This window comes from Saccostrea echinata, unplaced genomic scaffold (assembly GCF_033153115.1).
Source record: "Saccostrea echinata isolate AGI-Se365-2 ecotype Australia unplaced genomic scaffold, CSIRO_AGI_Sech_v1 ptg000029l, whole genome shotgun sequence".
In the NCBI taxonomy this organism is placed as follows: domain Eukaryota; kingdom Metazoa; phylum Mollusca; class Bivalvia; order Ostreida; family Ostreidae; genus Saccostrea; species Saccostrea echinata.
Genome location: NW_026889778.1, coordinates 40,763,429 through 40,784,315, shown reverse-complemented (window position 1 = coordinate 40,784,315; position 20,887 = coordinate 40,763,429). Strand labels below are relative to the sequence as shown.

Below are 20,887 nucleotides of genomic sequence, written 5' to 3'. Positions count from 1 at the left end.
TCGTTCTCTTCAGCAGCCATGACAGTTCTCGCGTGATGTACTGAGACTTGCGCTTTAAATTTAGAATCACTTGATAAAGTAAATGTCGGTGTTGATAAATGTTTGTGTTGTTTGGTATTACTAAACATCGATAAATAAAAGCATTCCATGTGATATTTTTTCATAAACCGTAATATTTATGCTTAAAATAAGGGAAATCCAATATAGATCCGCTCCCGTAGATCCAGAATTCTCATTGGTTGTTCCAAAATAAAACCGATCAAGGTCAGTAAACATGGCGGACAAATTCAAGTTATGATGTTGACATACACGAAAAATAACCGATCTACGAATTGTTCGTTATATTTTTGGACCAATTCATGTCTTGCATAACTACATTTTATGAGTTCAGTTAAGATATGTTAATAAAATACCCACTTTCTGATAATTTGAACCAAAAACTGTGCGGTAGTGAATCACTCCCGCACTTGCACCATTACGGAGATCCTAAGGAGTTGTAGCCGTCTCCCCCCCAAAAAATCGGAGAGGGTTACATTATTGCAGCTAGGTATAAATATCTAAATAAAATTAAGGATGACAAATAAAGGGCAAGGGTTGTTTTTATTTTTAAGGAGGTTGGGGTTAGGGTAAGGTTTTGTGTAAGGGTGAGCGTTGGTAAAAATATTATGGTTTGCGGAATCATAATTCAATATCGGTACGAGATCGACATTAGGACAAACTTAATAATCAGAAAGAACGTACTCATAACTGTTGCATAAAGAAATACAGCCACAAGAATGATGTCGAAAATGATTTGATATCCATACGATATCGTCGATATCGACATTATCGATAGCAAGTACAATCTTCCTAAATTTAAAGTATTTAAACAAAGGCATACATGCACAATGGCAAGGACAGCAGTTTGAAATGCTTGAGCAGACATGAATCGACATCGAAATGATATCGACACTATGAAAATGATAGCATTCAGGTAATATAACATTGAGGGAGGTAACCAACATCCATTGAATAATCATGATTCAATATCAATGCGATATCGTGGATACGTACAGTAAGAAAAACTTTGTAAATATTGAGTATTGTAACATACGAACAAGAAAATAGAAATATTGTAGCAAACTATGAAAAAATAATCTGTCGATATCGTAACTACATCTTGTCTTGGTCATAACTCGGCTCAAAAGAGCCAGGAACATGAAATTCACAACTTTCCTCTCCTTTTACTCACAGATGCTATATAAAATTGATTAAAATTGATATAAAGGTCACATAGAAAAAAACTGAGTATGTTTAACTATAACATACGATGGACGACAAATGACAACAGACGAAAACATATAGCAATAAGTCACCTGAGTAAATGAACAACCTCATCTCAAAATGTAATGTTAAAATGTGACAATGTTCGGATGAGATAATTGTCTCAAAGACTCTCTTAAAACATAACAAAGGGCACTTTCTATGATCCCTTTCCCTTGCCTAGTGTTGGTTTGTTACATTATTCAAAGATGGCGAAGAAAAAAAACGCTTGAAACAACCCACTTGGTGGAACCCCTACAGTTCCAACTTAAAAGCGAAAATGATAAGCCAGCCCCCCTCCCCCCCCCCCCCCCCATTCTGCCACAAAAGTGCTTTCATGCACACTTCAAAAATAATGGGGTAATAGACGAATCTTAAATTTTCTTAAAAACTGAACAAGAAAAAATATAAAGTTTCTATCAGAATATTGGCAATGTCCAATCTTAAAGACCCTCCAAAAACTGAAAAGGAATACTCCCTATGATCCCTTACCTTTCCCTTGTGTTGGTTTCTTATGGTGTTCAAATATTGCGAAAAATAAATACTTCAAAAAGGGCTTTCAACCAAAGCACAACTAGGTGGTCCCCCTAAAGTCTTAATCTGAGATCGGCAAATGATAGCCCGATACGCCACCTCCTATGCCCTACTAAGGTATGATGCATATCCACTTTCAAAAAATAATAACTGATCTTTATCCGTGTTTCAATATTCAATGTAAATAAACGACAAAGTTGAACTGGCCCCCATCAAGTCCGAGAGAACCCGAAAGTTTCCAATGATCCTCAACCAGTATTAGTTTCTTCTAGGGGCCTAAGGTGATTTGAAAATGAAAGTTTGAATTACGCCCCCACCCATGGCACCACTTGGTGGTACCACTACAGCAACATTCTGATAGCGGGAAATGATAGTCCTAGGGGCCCTCTACCATGCCCTAGTAATGATTTGAAGCACACTTCAAATAAAGATAAGGGGTATAATAGCTGACCTTTAACCAGTATATTAAAACACAATGTGAAAAACAACAAAGTTCAGGTTAGCTAACTGGCCCTTTTTCTTCAACAGGACCCTTCGAAAACCTGGCAAGTGGTTCTCCCTAAGGTCCTCAACCTTTCACTACTGTTACTTTGTTCTAGTAGCCAAAGATGCTTTCAAAATGAATGCTTGAAATACGTGCCTCACCCATGGCACCACTTGGTGGTACCACTACAGTAACAATCTGATAGCGGGAAATGATAGTCCTAGGGGCCCTCTACCTTGCCCTAGTAATGATTTGAAGCACACTTCAAAGATAAAGGGTATATTAACTGACCTTTAACCCGTATATTAAAACACAATGTGAAAAACAACAAAGTTCAGGTTAGCTAACTGGCCCCTTCTTTTCCAAGGGACACTTCGAAAACCTGGCAAGTGGTTCTCCCTAAGGTCCTTAACCTTTCACTAGTGTTACTTTGTTCTAGTAGCCAAAGATGCTTTCAAAATGAATGCTTGAAATACGTGCCCCACCCATGGCACCACTTGGTGGTACCACTACAGCAACATTCTGATAGCGGAAAATGATAGTCCTAGGGGCCCTCTACCTTGCCCCAGTAATGATTTGAAGCACACTTCAAAGATAAGGGGTATAATAGCTCACCTTTAACCCGTATATTAAAACACAAAGTGAAAAACAACAATGTTCAGGTTAGCTTACTGGCCCTTTTACTTCCTCGGGACCCTTCAAAAACCTGGCAAGTGATTCTCCCTAAGGTCCTTAACCTTTCACTAGTGTTACTTTGTTCTAGTAGTCAAAGATGCTTTCAAAATGAATTCTTGATATACGTCCCCCACCCATGGCACCACTTGGTGGTACCACTACAGCAACATTCTGATAGCGGGAAATGATAGTCCTAGGGGCCCTCTACCTTGCCCCAGTAATGATTTGAAGCAGACTTCAAAGATAAGGGGTATAACATCTGACTTTTAATCCGTATATCAATAGACAAAGTGGAAAAACAACAAAGTTCAGGTTACCTAACTGGCCTTTTCTAGTCATTGGAACCTGTCAAAAAGTTGACAAAGGATACTCCCTAAGGCCCTTAACTTTTTTCCAGTTTAGTGTTAGTTTGTTCTAGTGGTCAATGATGGTTGAAAAATGAAAGCATGAAAGATGTTCCCCACCGTTGGCACCACTTGGTGGTGCCGTTACAGCCTCAAACCGATTGCGGGAGAGATAGTCCTAGAAATCTTCTATCTTGCACAGTAATGATTTAAAGCACACTTATAAGATAAGAGGTATAATAGCTGCTTGAAATATGTAACCCGCCCTTGGCACCACTTGGTGGTACCACTTCAGCCTAAATTTTATGGCCGTATATAATAGCCCTGTGGACCCTTTTACCTTGAGCCAGTAATTGTTCGAAGCACACTTCAAGGATCATAACTTAAAATAGATTAAATTACCTTCAAACCCTTATCAATGTAAATATTAGGAGTAAGCAAATTTCAGGTTAGCCTTTTGGCACCATCATGTTCCTGAGACCCGTAAAAGAGCTTAAAAGGGATTCTCCCTGAAGTACTTAACCTATTTCCAATGCTGTTTTATTCTTAAGCGGTCAAAGATGGTGACATTTTCTTCTTTTTGTTTGTTTGTTGTGAAACCGCATAATTTTCTTTATGCAGGTGAGCTTAACTGCCTCCAAGTGTTTGAATTATTAATTAATAATTAAGTGTTGCATTAATTATCTAATTATTAATTATAAATTGTCGAAAATGAGGCATTAAACAGTATTGCGTCAGAGTACTCTCAGTCCTTTGATGAATTTCCTTAGTGGCTGCTAGCTTCTACTGGCTTAATGGTTGCTGTTATTGGCTGCTAGCTTCAGTCTAGTGGCATCAGGTGCCCTGGAGGAGTAAGCATTCCCTGCGGACCGGTCACACTCGCCGTGTGCTCCATGCCATGATAGGGAAGTAACGGAAAAATCCGTCGACAATTCAGTGTGTAAATTATGGCCTAATAATTAGAAAAATTAGAAACATCAATCAGCATTTGACTTAATGACAGATTGCATTTGCTGACAAGGTCATTGTATCGACCAAATATACTTAAGATTTAATAATTTTTTTTGGTTGTGGTCCCCGTGCCTCCATCCTTACCCCCAACTTTTCAACCCCCCTTTTTCTGTTATAAAAAGTATCACAAAGACAAACCTATTAAGCACATGGGTCGATAGTTATTGTTTAAGGATATATTCTCTATAGAGTATGTAAAATCCAAACCGTTTAGTTGGGAAGGTTTACTATGCGGAAGACAACACTATACTGTTTATCCCCCATGCGGTAAGGTTTACTATGTAGTAATTCTTTTGAGAAGGATATTTATTATTGGGGAAGGTTTACTCTATCACACATGCATTCATTAAAAAAATTTAAGCTTTAATCAATGCTATATAAAATCATCTGAAACATAATTCATCGTTCAATTCATTTTGTTTCTATTAAGATAATTGTGATATTACAACCATACATTTTTTTTTCCCGAAATCTCTGAATTTACACATTATTGCATAACAACGTGCATTTTGCAAAATACGATGATCATAGTGCTTTGTTAAAGAATAAAAGATGGTACATATTTAATAATATAATATCATATGCATATATGTCCTCTTCTTTATTATTTGAAATATTTAAAATATTTTAAAATTTTAAAATATTTGTCGTATGTATAGGAAAAAGAATAAATTAATTTGGATACAAGAATAATAAAAATGATGTCTAAAAATTTACATGCCACAGAATCATAATGTGGATCTTTTTTGTATAAACATGAAAGTGAGTTATTATGCTATAGTGGGTGTCCCTGGAGAAGTACTGAGATGGAAAATTGAAGCAAGAAAGCGGTATGTGGACTACGCCAAGAAAGGAACACAGCGGGTCCATCATGCCCGAGGAATGATCGTAGGATGTGCTGGGGCCGGTAAGACCACACTTCTTAAACGCCTCCTGAGGTGCGATGAGAAGGAGATACTTCAAGTAAAGCCAACGGAAAGACTGGACGTCCACGAGGAAATATTTCAGATTTGTGATGAAACAAAAACTTTAAAAGGTAAAATACATGAGTATAAAATCGTGATTCAATTATTTTTGATTGCGTATTTAATGTAAATAAATTGACTAAGAAAACTAAACTACAAAAAAAAAAAAAAAAAAAAAAAAAAAAAAAAAAAAGGAAAATATATTCCAGAAAATATAAGTTTTCAATGTGTTAAAGGTTTAAAAATTACATTTATAAAAACTATTTATTAGTTGACAGTATTCACAAATTTTATGAATGAGGTAAATGGGAACACTTTGATAACTGTTGCCCAGGCTTGAAGGCCAAGGGCAAAAAATCCCATGGTCTCCCCCCTCCGAGGGACAGCAATACACTATGACTGCTTCCTATTGTTATGTAACCTGAAAATACAAGAGATGGGATCAGATGCGTAGGAAGAGTAAGTATCCCCTTTTTATCAAGTGCGCCGGCCTGAGCACTTTGTATTGATCAGAAAGACGGTGTAAACTATAGCCAAATTTGATATATAAAGAATGGCCTAACAATTGTTAAGAAAGGTGTCCGTTAAAAAAACCAAATAAGTCATTATAACGACCACAGCATTTTCGAAATACTACATGTATCACGTTTTGGGAAATCCCTGTAACATCAAAATATTTGTCAGTGACCTGCCTTAAAAAATTGTCGTACTCAGATCATGCCCTTAGTTGTTAGTTTTTGGTTGGCTACTACCCTCTTTAATCAGTACATCCAAATACTGAACAGATGTGACAGGTTCTGCGTCCTTTTTCAAGTTCGCATGTGTATATTACGTCGAACTATGAATGAATTCAAAGTAGATATTGCCAGTTGGTAAAACGTTGTCGATATATCTAAATCTAACAAATGAATATTAGTTTATTTTTTCTCATGTGAAGTTTTTTTTAAAAATGAATTTTGCTTCATAGGAATACGAAACAGGTCGTCTAATAATGGAGCACAATTAGAGTCGATAGCAAATCCAACACATTGCTGGAAGACGGAGCCTCTAAAGAGTACATACATTTAAATATTGTCAATGAGAAATTCGAACCAATGCATCGCTATCATACATGTATCAACCTCAGAGTACCTGTGTGTTGTATCAGAATGATTTTCGACATATTAATTAATTGATAAATGACAAATCAAGAAGTATGAAAAATTCCGAGATGCATTTTTAATGAAGAAGCAGTTGTCTATCTACGATCTCGTGTGATAAAAAGCATAATCTTTAATTTATGGTAGGAAATGATTGTATAAAGTGATGAATAGCCATACGTTTTGATGTTTTTGCCTTTAAAAAAATAATACTTTCAATTTCTTATGGTCGGGGGTCCTATAATCGTGCGTGCCCAGTAGCCGTGCATGAATTTTCTTTGTTGTCGTACGTTTGCACGTGCTATGATATTACGCCATAAACGACTGATTTTCAAAGATTAGAGAAGGAAGTGCTTACTCCAAAACAAAAAGTCAAATATGCGGAGGAAACATTTATAAATTAATCAAATAAACATAAGCATCAATAAAAGCCGCCATTTTGCTAATACTCTTTTCACAGTTTCTAAATATATACTCCACCTTCACGGAAGCGCTACCTATGAACATGACGAGCACATGGCTAATTAGCATAATCATACGTGATGATCACTGGGTATTTCAGTTTTTTACTTTGGTCAAGAATTTCAAAAGATGACTTGATAAAAATCGTATAGTCCTTATACCGAAATACGTAATTATTACGAAGGAACACATGTATAGAAAGAGTGATGAAAAACTTATGACTCATTTTAGCAAAAACAATCGTAAACCTAATTAAATCTAACATATTCTAAAAATGATTGAATTGATCCTTGAAGGATAATTTAAGTCTTAGTCACATGAAATTTGTTTTAATTTTGTTTTCATTTTTCTTGGCCCATATTTGCTGCTTCATCCGAGTGAACGACTACTGGTCAAAAACAAATATGGCCGATGTAAACCTCACTTGTTTTGTGCATCGATACCAAATTTAATAAAGCATTTTTAATAAAAAGAAAATTAGACAATTACACGGTAAGTCAAGATATTAAATGAAATAACCACGTTTTTCATTTAAATTGTACTTAGCACTGATACTCTCTTAAGAGCACGACTACTGGTATAAAAAAATTACTATCATAGATATCGTTTCATTTCTTTAAGTAATAATATAGGCCTTGTAATCAGTATTTTTTTTAATTTAACGTCTTTCTGTAACAACATCAACAGCAACAGTTCGTGGATACTTCAAATATAATTTTATTTGTTAAAAAAGGAATTGAATTTCAACTTTTTATGATGTTATTTCAAAAATATAAATTGAGTAATCGTCAGTATTAATGATGCATGTGAGCAAGGTAATACTGACGTAAGGTTGTAATATCAAAAGCCGCTTTAACAATGCAACAGTTTCCTTGTAATCTGTGATCCGGTTACAGTTTGACTGTTTCACATTGTGCAAAAACGTTTATAAAAGCAGGAAGTAATTAAAAATGCCTATTTACCATTCATAAAGGTGGTTAAGTTATTTTTTTCCTTTTTAATGGACTTTTTTTAGTTTCACACATGTATCAAATACAAATTATGCAAATGAAATATCAGTTCCCATATCTAAACATGATTGAATGCATAGTTACATTGATGATATATGAATAAAGCTGTGTAATTTTTATTCAGCATTTTTAAAATAAATTATATTGAAATGAGTCAAACAAATATAAAATAGTAATTATACGTTTGCTCTAGTACATTTATTCATGCAAAAATTTAAATTGTCATTTATTCAATCTTATAAAGCAAAGAAAAAAAAAAGAGAAAAATTAGATATATCGCTAAAAATGTGTACAGATACAAGGACACTATATCATTTGTATATCTGATCTGCATAAGGTGATTTGATTTGCGAATGACGTCATGATAGCTTTACTGAATAGCCTTACTGTAGAATTTACTCTGAAATGTATCATTTTGTTATCCCGTAATTCCAAAAAATTGAGCAAAAAGAATTGGAACTCATGAAAACCACCAGCGGAAAAAGGAAAACAAGGAAAAACACTTCCAGCGGGAAAAAACGTATGATTCATTAGCTGATCCAGCAGGAACAGGGGGTATTCAAAGGGTCAGAATAAAGGGTAAAGAGCAAAGGGTGATCCGTAATTCCCTGGGATTTTCAGGGTTATTATACATTAAAATAGTATAGAAATCATACAATGACCTATAAACCCTTAAGAAAAACTGATACCTTGTTAGAAGAGTTATATATAAATATGTATGAAGGAATGCAGCTTATTCTTAAGTGTTGAATCCCTCCAAAGAAAAAGGTTATCTTAAAGTTCTTCTGTGGAGTGGTTTGCATTTATAAAATTGGTATCACGTATATAAAATGACAGGCAAAAGAAACGCAAAAAGCAGTTTCATACAAACATATAAATACGTACAAAAATTTTTTTACTGTTATGTATATGTTAATAATGTCAGTCAAAAGCTCATAAGTGCTTGTGTTGTCTTTTTAACTACCAAACTGACTTTAAATAAAGCTTATCTTATCTTATCTTAAAAAGAAAAATTAAATAATTTAGCAAAGATTTACACAGCAAGGAAAACTTCTGTTAAACGCGCCAGATATTTTATGAAAACTCGTAATTCTTCTATGATGATAGTTTAAAATCAGTAATTCAGTTTACTTTTTTTTGTTTTTAAACTGGTATGTTATTAGGTATTATTATGCTAATTCTGCAGCACTGAGTATGAACGAAGACGATGGAAAAGATCATTTTAACTGGAATCAAAATACTAAGAAGTTAAGTTTTTTTGACTTTGGGGGACAGTGTGTATACTACGCCTGCCATCAGATTTATCTAACTAGGAGGGCCTTCTACATAGTGGTGGTGGACGCATCAAAATGTCTGGATCATAAGGTTGATAAAGCTGTATGTGATCAAGATGATAGTGTTTTCAGTGGATGGACATACGGAGGTATTTTATTTTGAATTCGAATAAGGTCTTCCCCTATTTCCTGGAAATTCAAAGATATGTATTTGCTGTTTGGGTTTATGTAACAAAACCAAAAAAAAAATGTTCATAATTTTGCTCAAAAGATGATAAATGAATATTTTACAATAATTGTTTTAAAGGATTAAATGGTACCAAGTAATACAACAACCATGCCATTTTATTACCAATGTTGAACTGGAGAGGGGTGGGGTGGGGGGGGGGGGGTCAAGTCCTTTATAATGATAGCTTACCTGAAAAAAAATTGACAAGTCCAAAAGGAGAACTCTCCAAATTCAAATTTATAATCTTATTTCGGTGGAGGTTGGGGTAGGGAAGGTAGGCTTATGGTATTGTTTAAAAATGTGTTGAGAGAGGGCAACCCGACTTTTATGAACATTTTCAATTTACATTAAAAGTAAAAAAATCAAATTCAGAAAAAAAAGATGTGACACCCCCCACTCCCGATTCTATGGACCCCCCCCCCCCCCCCCGATTCTATGTGCTTGAATGTTATGCCCCCCCCCCCCGCCTGGTCCTTCTGTGCAACAGGGGGTATTTTTATAAGTATATGGCAATCAGATTTTCAATGAATATTTAAAAACTAAACCAACAGTAAATATTAAGATGGTAACCCCCCCCCCCCCCCCCGATTTTATGTGTCTTAATTTTTTTGTCACCTGAGTCGAAGTCGATTGCAGGTGAAATAACATTACTTTTCACAACTACATGTAATTGCATTAAATTGGAAGTTGTAGGTCTAAATTTATTTTTATTCCAATGCTGAAAAAATAAATCTTCATGTTTTCCCTTTAAAAATTGTTCCCTATATAAATCTATACTAAAAAAGGCTAACATTTCCAATTTTTTTCTCAGCGGTGCAAAAATAAAAAAAAAAAAACGATGTGGACCGCAGAGCGAGATGTTAGACCTGTCGATAAGATATTGGACTGCTGTGACACTTATTACGTCATACCGTATGCGGTCTCAGCTATATCTTATCAATTGCGGCAAACATGGAAGCCAGTGCAATATTTATGTCAAACTAAAAATTTAAAGGTACAACAAAATATTCATTGACTGTGTTCTCGGGCAAAATGCGTTTTATCATCAGCTCGTACATTGTATGATATTGTTTGCCTGACGCCGTTATTTGGTTCTTGGGTTCTAAAAGTCGCATGCTTCCCTCAAAATCACTCAATAAACATATAATGTTCACTTGGGACGTCACCTGCAAGTGAACATAACGTAGTACTTTTTCTACAATGTTGATTACAGCCAATCAGAGAACTGGGAATAAGTCAATGGTATGATAAATCTTTTCATTACATATGTCTCCCTTCCCCCAATATTTCACTTTAATTTAATCTTTTGGTGCTTCACATATCATATTAATGTTACTTGTATATGAATTAGGTCCGAGTATGAGTGATTAAAAATGACATGTTTCTAATAAACTCCTTTCTAAAGATTTTTATACAACAGTCATTTTTTTTAGGAAAGGAAACATGAACGTCGTTGTCAATGACATTATTTAAGTTTCAATCCGAATTCTTTACAAATTTCCATAAATGGTTTTCTATCTCTTGCTTTATTTTTTAATCCATTTTTTAAAAGAAGAAGGCAGAGGAATTATATGTTCTTATGGAAACTAAATGACATATTCTGTATTCAAATAATCAATGACTATCAAACGTCATTTTCTACTTTATTTTCAGACTACTTTGTGTTCTGGATAAAATCTATACACACATACTGTCGTGCAGAGAATGAAGGAGATGAAAAACCTGCAGTTCTTATTGTAGCGACTCATTGGGAACACAGGATTGAACAGTATAAGGTGAATTTAGTGACATATATGGAACGCCATAGCTGCCTGAAGGTCATTTTCATTTTATATGAGGTGGTATAACCTTTATGTGAAGTGGTGAAGTCATTATATATAGTGGTAAAATCATTATATTCAATGAAAACTTTATTATATGCAGTGGTTTTATCTTTATATACAGTGATAAAATCATTATATACAGTGATAAAATCATTATATTCATTGATAACTTCATTATATGCAGTGGTTTTATCATTATATTCAGTGGAAATGTCATTATATGTAGTGGTTAAATAATGTAATGAAGTGATAGTACCGTTACATTATGCTGTAAAATCCTTATATGCAGTGGTTTTTCCATTATATACATTACTGATATCTTTCTGTGATGTGATGAATTGAATATATACAGTACAAACATAATTTGTGTGATAAAGCAATCATTACATTGTATGAAACCCGCTGCATGTGGAGTACCAAGTTAATTTCATTCAGTGCGACACCTTTACATGAAGTGAAAAATCTATTATGTGCAGTACTAAGATCATTATATTATATAGAAAAAATTATTATATATATTCCTAAAATCATACTTTGCAGTGGTAACATCTTTATATGAGGTGGTTAATTAATTATATGATGTTGTTAATTTGTTATATGATGTGGTCAATTCTTTTTATGCATTAGTCGTTTCATGTTATGCAGTGGTAACTTCTTTATCATCATCTAAACTGGTCCTCTTGCAAAAACATTTTTAAAAAATGCAATTTCTGATTTAAAATTTTCAGACTCTTTTTTAATGTGTTTTCGCTGTAAAAATTGTATTTAAATACTTGGTATTTTAGATTTTCTTCACGATTTTTGGTTTCAAGTAAAATTGGTAGGCAGTTTCAATTTTCTGATTTAATATTTTATCCATTGTGCTATAAGTACTTAGTATTTTAGATTTTTTTTTTGGCGATTGTTGATTTCCATGTTGGTAAAATGTGTAGACTGGGTTGGCGATATATTATGTGTGTGTTTTTTTGTTGACATATTTGATAAAAATCTAATAAACTTAAAAAATATTCCGATGTTAAACACTGTATTTTAACTAAAAAAAGCTTTTCTTTTTGATAGTTATTTCTTTATTTGAAAATGCTGTTTTTATGCAAAATACACATTTTCATTAAAAAAAAAAGGATTATTAAACCAGATCCGATCATCCGGGAAGAACCTGGTGCAAAACACCATAAATCATTTCTAATTTCATAATATGCAAATGTGCACTTGTATCTATTTGTTAGTAGATGGAAGGAAACTGGATTACGTTAAATATGTAATTTGTTTAATAATTTTTTCGGGGGGGGGGGATGTTAAATTACTAATATCAACTATTTATAAGACTGTTTCTAAGACTTCAGAAAACCTTAAATCACATTGAAATGCTTAAAATAAAAATTGCTGCATGAAAACATTTCATTTTCAAGTTTCATCTTTGCCGTCGCCAACGTGGCACGGTGATTAGAGTGTCTGCTCTAAGAGACGCGGAATAAGGAGTCAATCCTTACGTCACGGGTTCGAATCCGACAGTGGGACGTTGAGACCGATCCTTCGTAAGAGACCGCATAAAGCCATAAACCGAGGTCCCGTTCCACAGTAGGTGTTGGCACGAAAAAAATCCCTCACTGCTCAATGGCCGTAAGTGTCGAGTATAGGACAAAATTTGCAGCTCTCCACTGGCAAATTGTGGCGTCTCCATATGAGTGAAAAATTCTCGAGAGGACGTTAAACAGCAAACAAACAACCAAATTAAAATCATTTTAGCCTTTTTGAATAAAATGATAAAATTAAGAGTTATCCTTCAAGGCTGAGGATCGGATATCCTTAAACCAAGCAACTTACGCGTGATTAAAGTTTGACACAAGGCTTTGCATTAATAGTCCTATAATTACATGTATATGTGATAATTCTTTAATTTATTTATATTTTATCAAATGGCATGTAGATAATGAATAAGTATTTCGGATTTTTTATGTTTAACTTCCGGGAGATCAAATCCGATTTTAATGAACCATTGGCATCGGAAGGAAATTGATAGTGGGGTGGCTAATTGAAATAGAAAAAAAAAATCAAACCTGAAAAAAAACTTGACAAGCAAAAAAAAGGGGGAAAATTGTTCTTTCTCCAAACCCGAAAATCCTATTTCGGGGGTGTGGGTGGGTGGGTGGGGTGGGGTGGGGGTGTGGGGGGTTGGTCGAACATCTCTCAGTACCAAATTCTTTTAAACACTACCAATTACCCTTCTTTCACTACAATGAATCGTGCCTGTAGAAAGTGGGGGGGGGGGGGGGGGGGGCTAGACCTACGCCCGAATTTTCAATGCCTATATTACGCCTACCTTTGACGCCTATGTGAACCAGTTTTTCTTAAACGTGTCATTTCACTCAAAAAATGCCTTTCAAAGAATGAATAATTTTTAACATCAGAATAATTTAAAAGTTTATTAGCTTTCTGTCAAATATGGCAAAAAAAAAAACCAAACAAACAAACAAACAAAAAACAACAAACAAAACAAGTAAAATGTCTACTTGATTGCCTACCCGATTTACCAACCTCACGGGCGGATTCAGAAAGGGCCTATGCCCCCCCCCCCCCCTTGTGTCCAAAATATACATAAGATTTAATAAATCAATTGTTTTTTGGTTTGGCTGTGGGCTACCTACCCCGACCCAAAACTTGTTGGGCCCCCCTTTTCAAGATTCCTGGATCCACCACTGAACTTGGAAATCAACAATCGCCAAGAAAATCTAAATTACTAAGTATTTTAAAATTAAATGCAATTTTTACAGCGAATACACATTAACCTATAAAAATGAGTCTTAAAATTTCAGCACAGTTGATAAAATCAGGAAGCTGTATAATAGAATCAGAAATTAGAAAAATCTCGAATAGTCCCGGCTTTTCATTTGCCACGGCCCGGGTTTCCTATTTTCAAACACTCTTTAAACTGGAACTCCGCGCATTTTTTTAAATAAAAGGACCAGTTTAGATGATGATAAAGAAGTTACCACTGCATAACATGAAACGTCTAATGCATATAAAGATTTGAGCACATCATATAACAAATTAACAACATCATATAATTAATTAACCACCTCATATAAAGATGTTACTACTGCAAAGCATGATTTAAGGAATATATATAATAATTTTACTATATAATATAATGATCTTAGTACTGCACATAATAGATTTTTCACTTCATGTAAAGGTGTCGCACTGAATGAAATTAACTTGGCACTCCACATGCAGCGGGTTTCATACAATGTAATGATTGCTTTATCACACAAATTATGTTCGTACTGTATATATTGAATTCATCGCATCACAGAAAGATATCAGTAATGTATAAAATGGAAAAACCACTGCATATAATGATTTTACAACATAATGTATCGATATTATCAATTCATTACATTATTTAACCACTACATATAATGACATTGCCACTGAATATAATGATAAAACCACTGCATACAATAAAGTTATCAATGAAAATAATGATTTTATCACTGTATATAAAGATAAAACCACTGCATATAATAAAGTTTTCAATGAATATAATGATTTTATCACTGTATATGATGATAAAACCACTGCATATAATGAAGTTTTCATTGAATATAATGATTTTACCACTATATATAACGACTTCACCACTTCGCATAAAGGTTATTCCACCTCATATAATATGAAAATGACCTTCAGGCAGCTATGGCGTTCCATAGACATAGATTTATAACGTTAAGCAGATCGAAGTACACTTTATATATACATGTACTATGAAATGTCAACAATGCTTGTATTATGGTAAAACTTTTAACTTGTGCGACGATTGATGCCCTTTACGTCCCAAATTGGAAAATGATTCGACACATTTAGCTTAAATAGCAACAGAGTTTGCATAAAACATCCCAAAGAAAGAAAATGCATGAGCAATCAAAGCGAGCTATATGTCTATAGTGCGACAAATATGGAGGTAAAAATTTATCTTAATTGTAACACATTTCCTGAAGTTGTCGGCGTAATGCACGCCTTATTCGCCCATCTTAGGATAAAAAACTTTCAATTTTACATATAAATGCTGCAATACATTAGTCATTTTGTAGAATAAAATTGGTTTATGATTATATGTTGCCAAGTGGAAGGACGTGTTAATACAATTTTATTCAAAATTATGAATATGTTATTTTCTAATCAATAACAATTGCAATATTTCAAGGACAGTTTATTGTTTCAAGGATGGTCTTTGAGAAACTGGTTTGTGCATAATGAGGTCTTTATTTACTTCTTTATCATGAATATATACAAACACATTTTTATGATTACTCTATGAAATTACTCATGCTACAAAACCTCGACTTACAGAAGCTTTAAGCCGAATATCATATTGTTATATGAAGTGGTTAAAGTAATTAATGTATGGTTAATTCTTGTTCAATAACATATCATTGTTCATGCACGTATTTTAATGCAAAATCATTAAATTGGAAAGTTTATAGGCCAGATTAGTAATGAAATATTTTTTTCGGGGAGTTAGTTTATGATGATATCTTTTATTGATAGGATAAATCTGTCTTCATTGAAAACCTGCAAAGGCAGCTTCCTAAAAGATTTAATCTCCCAGAATACCTCAGTGTGGATAACTGTTACTGCGTCCAGTTTTCTGTTCCCATTGAGAATTTAGAAAATCGCATTGCAAATATCGCAAGCCAGTCAAAATGGGAAGAAGAAATTCCCAAAGAATGGGCAATGTTTGGAATTCATCTACATTTTAGAAAAAAGGAAAAAATTCTCAATACAGCAAATATCAAACTTAATGCTGTAAAATATGATGACGTCCCTTCAACACATGTAGATGAAAAAACTAGTACGAGGAAACATGATATGCTCCGATTTTATCATGATGCTGGTAAAGTTTTGCATTTTAATGAAGATGGACTAAGAGAATCTGTAATTGTGGATGTGCAGTGGTTTGTTGATGCGTTCGAAAATATAATCATCGATAAGCTACATTTAAAGGGTATTACTGGAACTTTAGAAGACTGGGATGAGTACTATCAAACTGGTAATTTAAGAGAAAGACTCCTGGAGGCTATTTGGAAAAAGAAGTATGATATACATAGTCGTAAGGATCAAGTACTCCATTTCATGCAAAGACTCGGTTTAGTGGCTGTTGGGAAAGAGTCTTACTATGTTCCATGCATGAATCGTAAAGAAATGGGGATAAAAATTCAAAATGCGGTCCTCCAGTTTGAGAGCAGATCATCAGTTCTTGTGTATCGATTTAATGTTTTACCTTTTTTCTTCTTTTTTCGCCTTGTTGTTGAGTGTATGCAAGAAGAGGATTGGGATGTAATCAAAAGCGATGGAATATCGTTACTCTACAGAAACGCTGCTTTGTTTGCTTTTGAAGAAAACTATATTATCCTCTCTGTCACAGCAGATTCCATACAGCTACAAGTTTTTCACTCCAAACCAGGACAAAACTTGGATGAGGAAAAAACATGTCAAATCCAAACTACCATAGAGAAACTACTTACTGCTATTATAGGAGCGTTTCACAGAAAACTATTGTTTAAAATAGGAATTAGATGCCAGGAAGACAAAAAGAAACCATTTGCTATGGAAATTCAAGGTTATTTCCTAGAGGATAATGGCACACAATGGGAACATACTACAAGCGATCAAGTTTGCCCTCTACATCGAATGAAAGACACTCATTTCATCAACGCATATGAGTTGAAAAAATATTGGAAGTTTGAAGTTTGAGAAATTCCAAAGGTAGTCAGAGTAAAATGAGAACTCAATTCAAGATTCAAGATAACGTAAGATGCAAGTGAAAAACTCCTAAAACCTTTATTCCAAAGGATATCATACTTTTCTTTTCCCTAAATCTTTTTTAATAGAAAATACATGTAGATCAAACTAATGGATTGCTATGAGTGTATAGATTTTAATTTTATATGTTAATGAGAATACTTGGGCTATTCGAATGTTTTAACCTCAGACACTCGAATGGAAAATGTAAGTAAAATCAAACACTATATCATGTACGAAGGTTTTTCGAAAAGTTCGAGGACTATGTCTGTCTATATTTTACTATTTTTAAGAAGTATAAAACAAGCACATCATCATATATATATAAAAAAGTATTTATTGATTTGTGAAGTTTCATTTTATTTGATTTGATAGAAACCATATTACTTGATTTTTATTGTCAAACGATTCTCCCCGTAGCATAATTTCGCTTGTCAATGTTAATGTTATAATTTTTTTAAAGCATAACAGTGCTTTCACAAGATCAGCAACAGTGAAATGCCTCTCTTTCCATGACCTTACTAACTTAAAAAAGTTTTTGATTAGACTTTACAGATAATCCGTTTACTCACAGATCGTCCTCGTAAGGAATAGAGTCACTATCATTCAAATACTGTCTGTGCAGTTTACACACACATGCACGACTCGCTTTTCTTCCTCCAGCATTCTCAACAGAGTTTGATCCGGAGCTTACCCGAGTACAACACAAAATTGTATCATTAACTGCTCTCCATGAGGTTGTGCAACGTCATCCTTTTTTAGCCTTACATTGGGGAATACTTATCTTCTGAAATTGATTTCCCTTTTATGCAAAATATCAAGTCATATTTTGGAATATGAAACAATGTATCAATTCTTAATTTGAACGTCTAGGATTTTTTTTTTTTGCGCCATCTTACAGAGGATATTACTACAAACATTATTTAGTGTATTGTTTGTAAATTACTAAATTTTATATGATTTTAGCAGTTTTTAATTCTATATAATTCTAAAAATATCATGATATTTTGAAAACTTTTAATACAAATAAATCGAATTTATTTTTAAAACACATCTACCAAATTTGGATATATTTTTATATTAAGTAAAAACGTTATGACTGAAGTCCGCGAACTTTCCGCGATCTGATTTTAGCAGTTTTTAATTCTAAATAATTTGAAAAATATCACGATATTTTGAAAAAGAAATATATAAATAATTCGAATTTATTTTTAAAACACATCTACTAAATTTGGATATATTATTATATAAAGGACGACACCTAATTCGAAATTTCGTGCCATTGCACAGAAAACCGCGCATATGCCTTGAATCAAATTATGTATTGCAAAAGATATAAAACATACATTCTTAATTCTTTTAAAGATATTCAAACGTTTCCTCTCAATTCAAAAATATTGTAAATATTTCGATTTATATTCATTTGTTGATTTTATAAATGAATTATCTATTTGGCCAATGGATTTTCATTGAAAATTTCCCCTAAAATATGCCCTACACCTGAGTTTGACACCCCCCCCCCCCCTGAAAAATCTAAGCCGATGACCCATATACTTTTGGCCTAATTTGCTGGTAAACTGCAATTGAATTTTTATTCATGTTAAAGGACAATCCTTTAATATGAATAAAAATTCAATTGCAGATTTTTTTCAATGATCAATCTTATATATTTCCCATTAATTCCTATAGTAATTATCGATTTCCATCGCCAACTTTTGAAACGACCACCATTAAAAATCTACATCGATGACCATATGATTTTTTTTTTTATTGATTTTAACTCACCAAAAGTCTCTTTACCTCATATTAAAATTTGAATAAAAAATATATTGCAGAAATGAATTAGGTCTGTCGTCGTTAAGTGAAAAACGTTAGAACTGAAGTCCGCGAACTTTCCTAACAACCCTCGTAGATAATATATGTGTGTGTTCCTAAACATCATAACTTTTTTTTAAAAAATCGCATTCGCATGGTTTATATAAATATTCACTATGATTACGTATCATTTTAAGAATTATCAGGATCATTTCCCTTGCCTGCACAGGGCTCTAATTGGCGACTAATTTAGTCGCCATGGCGGCTAAAATTTTTGATTGGCGCCTAAAAAAAAATCAGAAGTTACCAAATTGGCGACCATTTTAAATTGACCTGGCGATCGTCATATTCCGGAAATTTTCACACTTTTAACATTTTTACTGAAAAAAAAAAAAAAAACGAAAAAGAAATTTAAAAAAGAGTAAATTATTTACATGTCGTGTTTTCTTAGGCACGTCATGGGTCCCTATATTCTATTAACTTTTAAAGTTAGCGCCTTAGAAAAATTGCCTGGCGACTAAAAAATGGCATTGGCGACTAAATTTTTTGATAAGTTTTAGAAGCCACTTAGAGGCCTGCTGCAAAAAATCGCAATACAATTCTATGTATTTTAAAAAAGTTTATATATATATATATATATATATATATATATATATATATATATATATATATATATGTAGATGCTCAAAAATATATGTAGATGCTCAAAAGAAGCAAAGTATTCATTGTTATTGTCAGCTATGCTGAAATGCCATTGTTTTAATAAGGAAATGTGATGTGTATGCATTAAAATTTTTATGTAGCAATTTTGGATATGAACTAAAGACGAGGTAAAATGAGGTGTATTGGGACAAAATCTTTAAGTTTTCAATGAAAAAGGAAAAATTTCTTATCAAAAATATTGGAGTTTTTCCAGGTCATACACAGGAATGTATCCAGAATGCCTACAGTCTTTAAGAAAACGGTATCTTGTATCTTCTAGATTTCATATTTGATATAATTATTGTAAAGGAGGAATGACAATTTACCTTAAAAAAATTGATGTCCTAAAAAAAAGAACTCTCCAAACTTTGTATCTTACATGTATTTCGGGGGATTGGGGTGGGGTTAAGGGTCTATTTATACCATCGTTTTGGACTTTTCTGAAAGTATTCCATACTCTCAATCCATGAGTCTACTCTGCTCTGTTTTTTTGCCAAACATAACATGAACCTTTCAGTTGTTGTAAATGAACATTTATTAGTATGCCAAACAAAGTTCACCAAATAAGGACAAAAATTAGAAATGACCATATTTAAAGATATTAATAATGATTTAACATATATAGTGAAGACCTAAAAATATGACTAGAAAAAATTTTGTCAAAAAAGATGGGACAAACCTTTAAAAAATGCCACAAACTTGTCTATAACTAGTTATAGACAAGTGCCCCATCCAGAGGAGATGAGTGGGAAGCATATAAACACCACAAGTGGTTACCACTGCATAATTTATCAGGTAAAAAATTATGAAAAAAGACTATTGTGACATCTAATCTACCGCAAAGGGGAAAAACTACACATAATTTGTTCTACTGTACAAAACAACTAAAGAATTTACTACATTACAAAAAAAAAATGTTTTTACAACTGAACATATGCTGCCACAGGAGTCATACTGAGGTAAAGAATTATGCATACATAAAGACTTGAGTAAAAACTATATGTACAAGCTAGTTATTCTATCATACCATTTGTAAGAAAAACAAATTCGTCCAAACTTATTTATAAAATTATGCTAAAAAATTAAATGTTTCTGACAATATTAAGCAACTTTGCACAGTGTATGTGCTATAGGTACCAAAAAAGATAGTTAACAATACAATTACATACACCCTCATACTGTCTTACATAGGCATTGTGGTTTGCATTAGAGTTACATATACCAACAAATGCTGCCTCAGACCGTCATTTTAGTTACCGATAAAATTACATGTCCACAAGAATGCTGCCTCAAACAGTCATTGTAATTACAAATAA

At 33.3% G+C, this 20,887-nt stretch overlaps 1 protein-coding gene across 1 annotated transcript; it reads left to right on the top strand.

Moving 5' to 3' along the window:
* The first annotated feature begins 5,106 nt into the window (after positions 1-5,106).
* Positions 5,107-17,006, top strand: LOC133195326 (probable serine/threonine-protein kinase pats1). The gene is made up of 4 exons (XM_061331174.1): positions 5,107-5,386; positions 9,113-9,349; positions 11,083-11,204; positions 15,801-17,006. The coding sequence occupies exons 1-4, from the start codon at positions 5,107-5,109 to the stop codon at positions 17,004-17,006; spliced, it is 1,845 nt and encodes a 614-aa protein (XP_061187158.1).
* Positions 17,007-20,887: the final 3,881 nt, after the last annotated feature.

Excerpts from the sequence above, each read along its gene's own strand:
- LOC133195326 (XM_061331174.1), top strand. The coding sequence starts at position 5,107 with ATGAAAGTGAGTTATTATGCTATAGTGGGTGTCCCTGGAGAAGTACTG. Across the intron at positions 5,387-9,112 it reads TGAAACAAAAACTTTAAAAG|CACTGAGTATGAACGAAGAC; the intron begins GTAAAATACATG and ends CTAATTCTGCAG. Across the intron at positions 9,350-11,082 it reads CAGTGGATGGACATACGGAG|ACTACTTTGTGTTCTGGATA; the intron begins GTATTTTATTTT and ends CTTTATTTTCAG.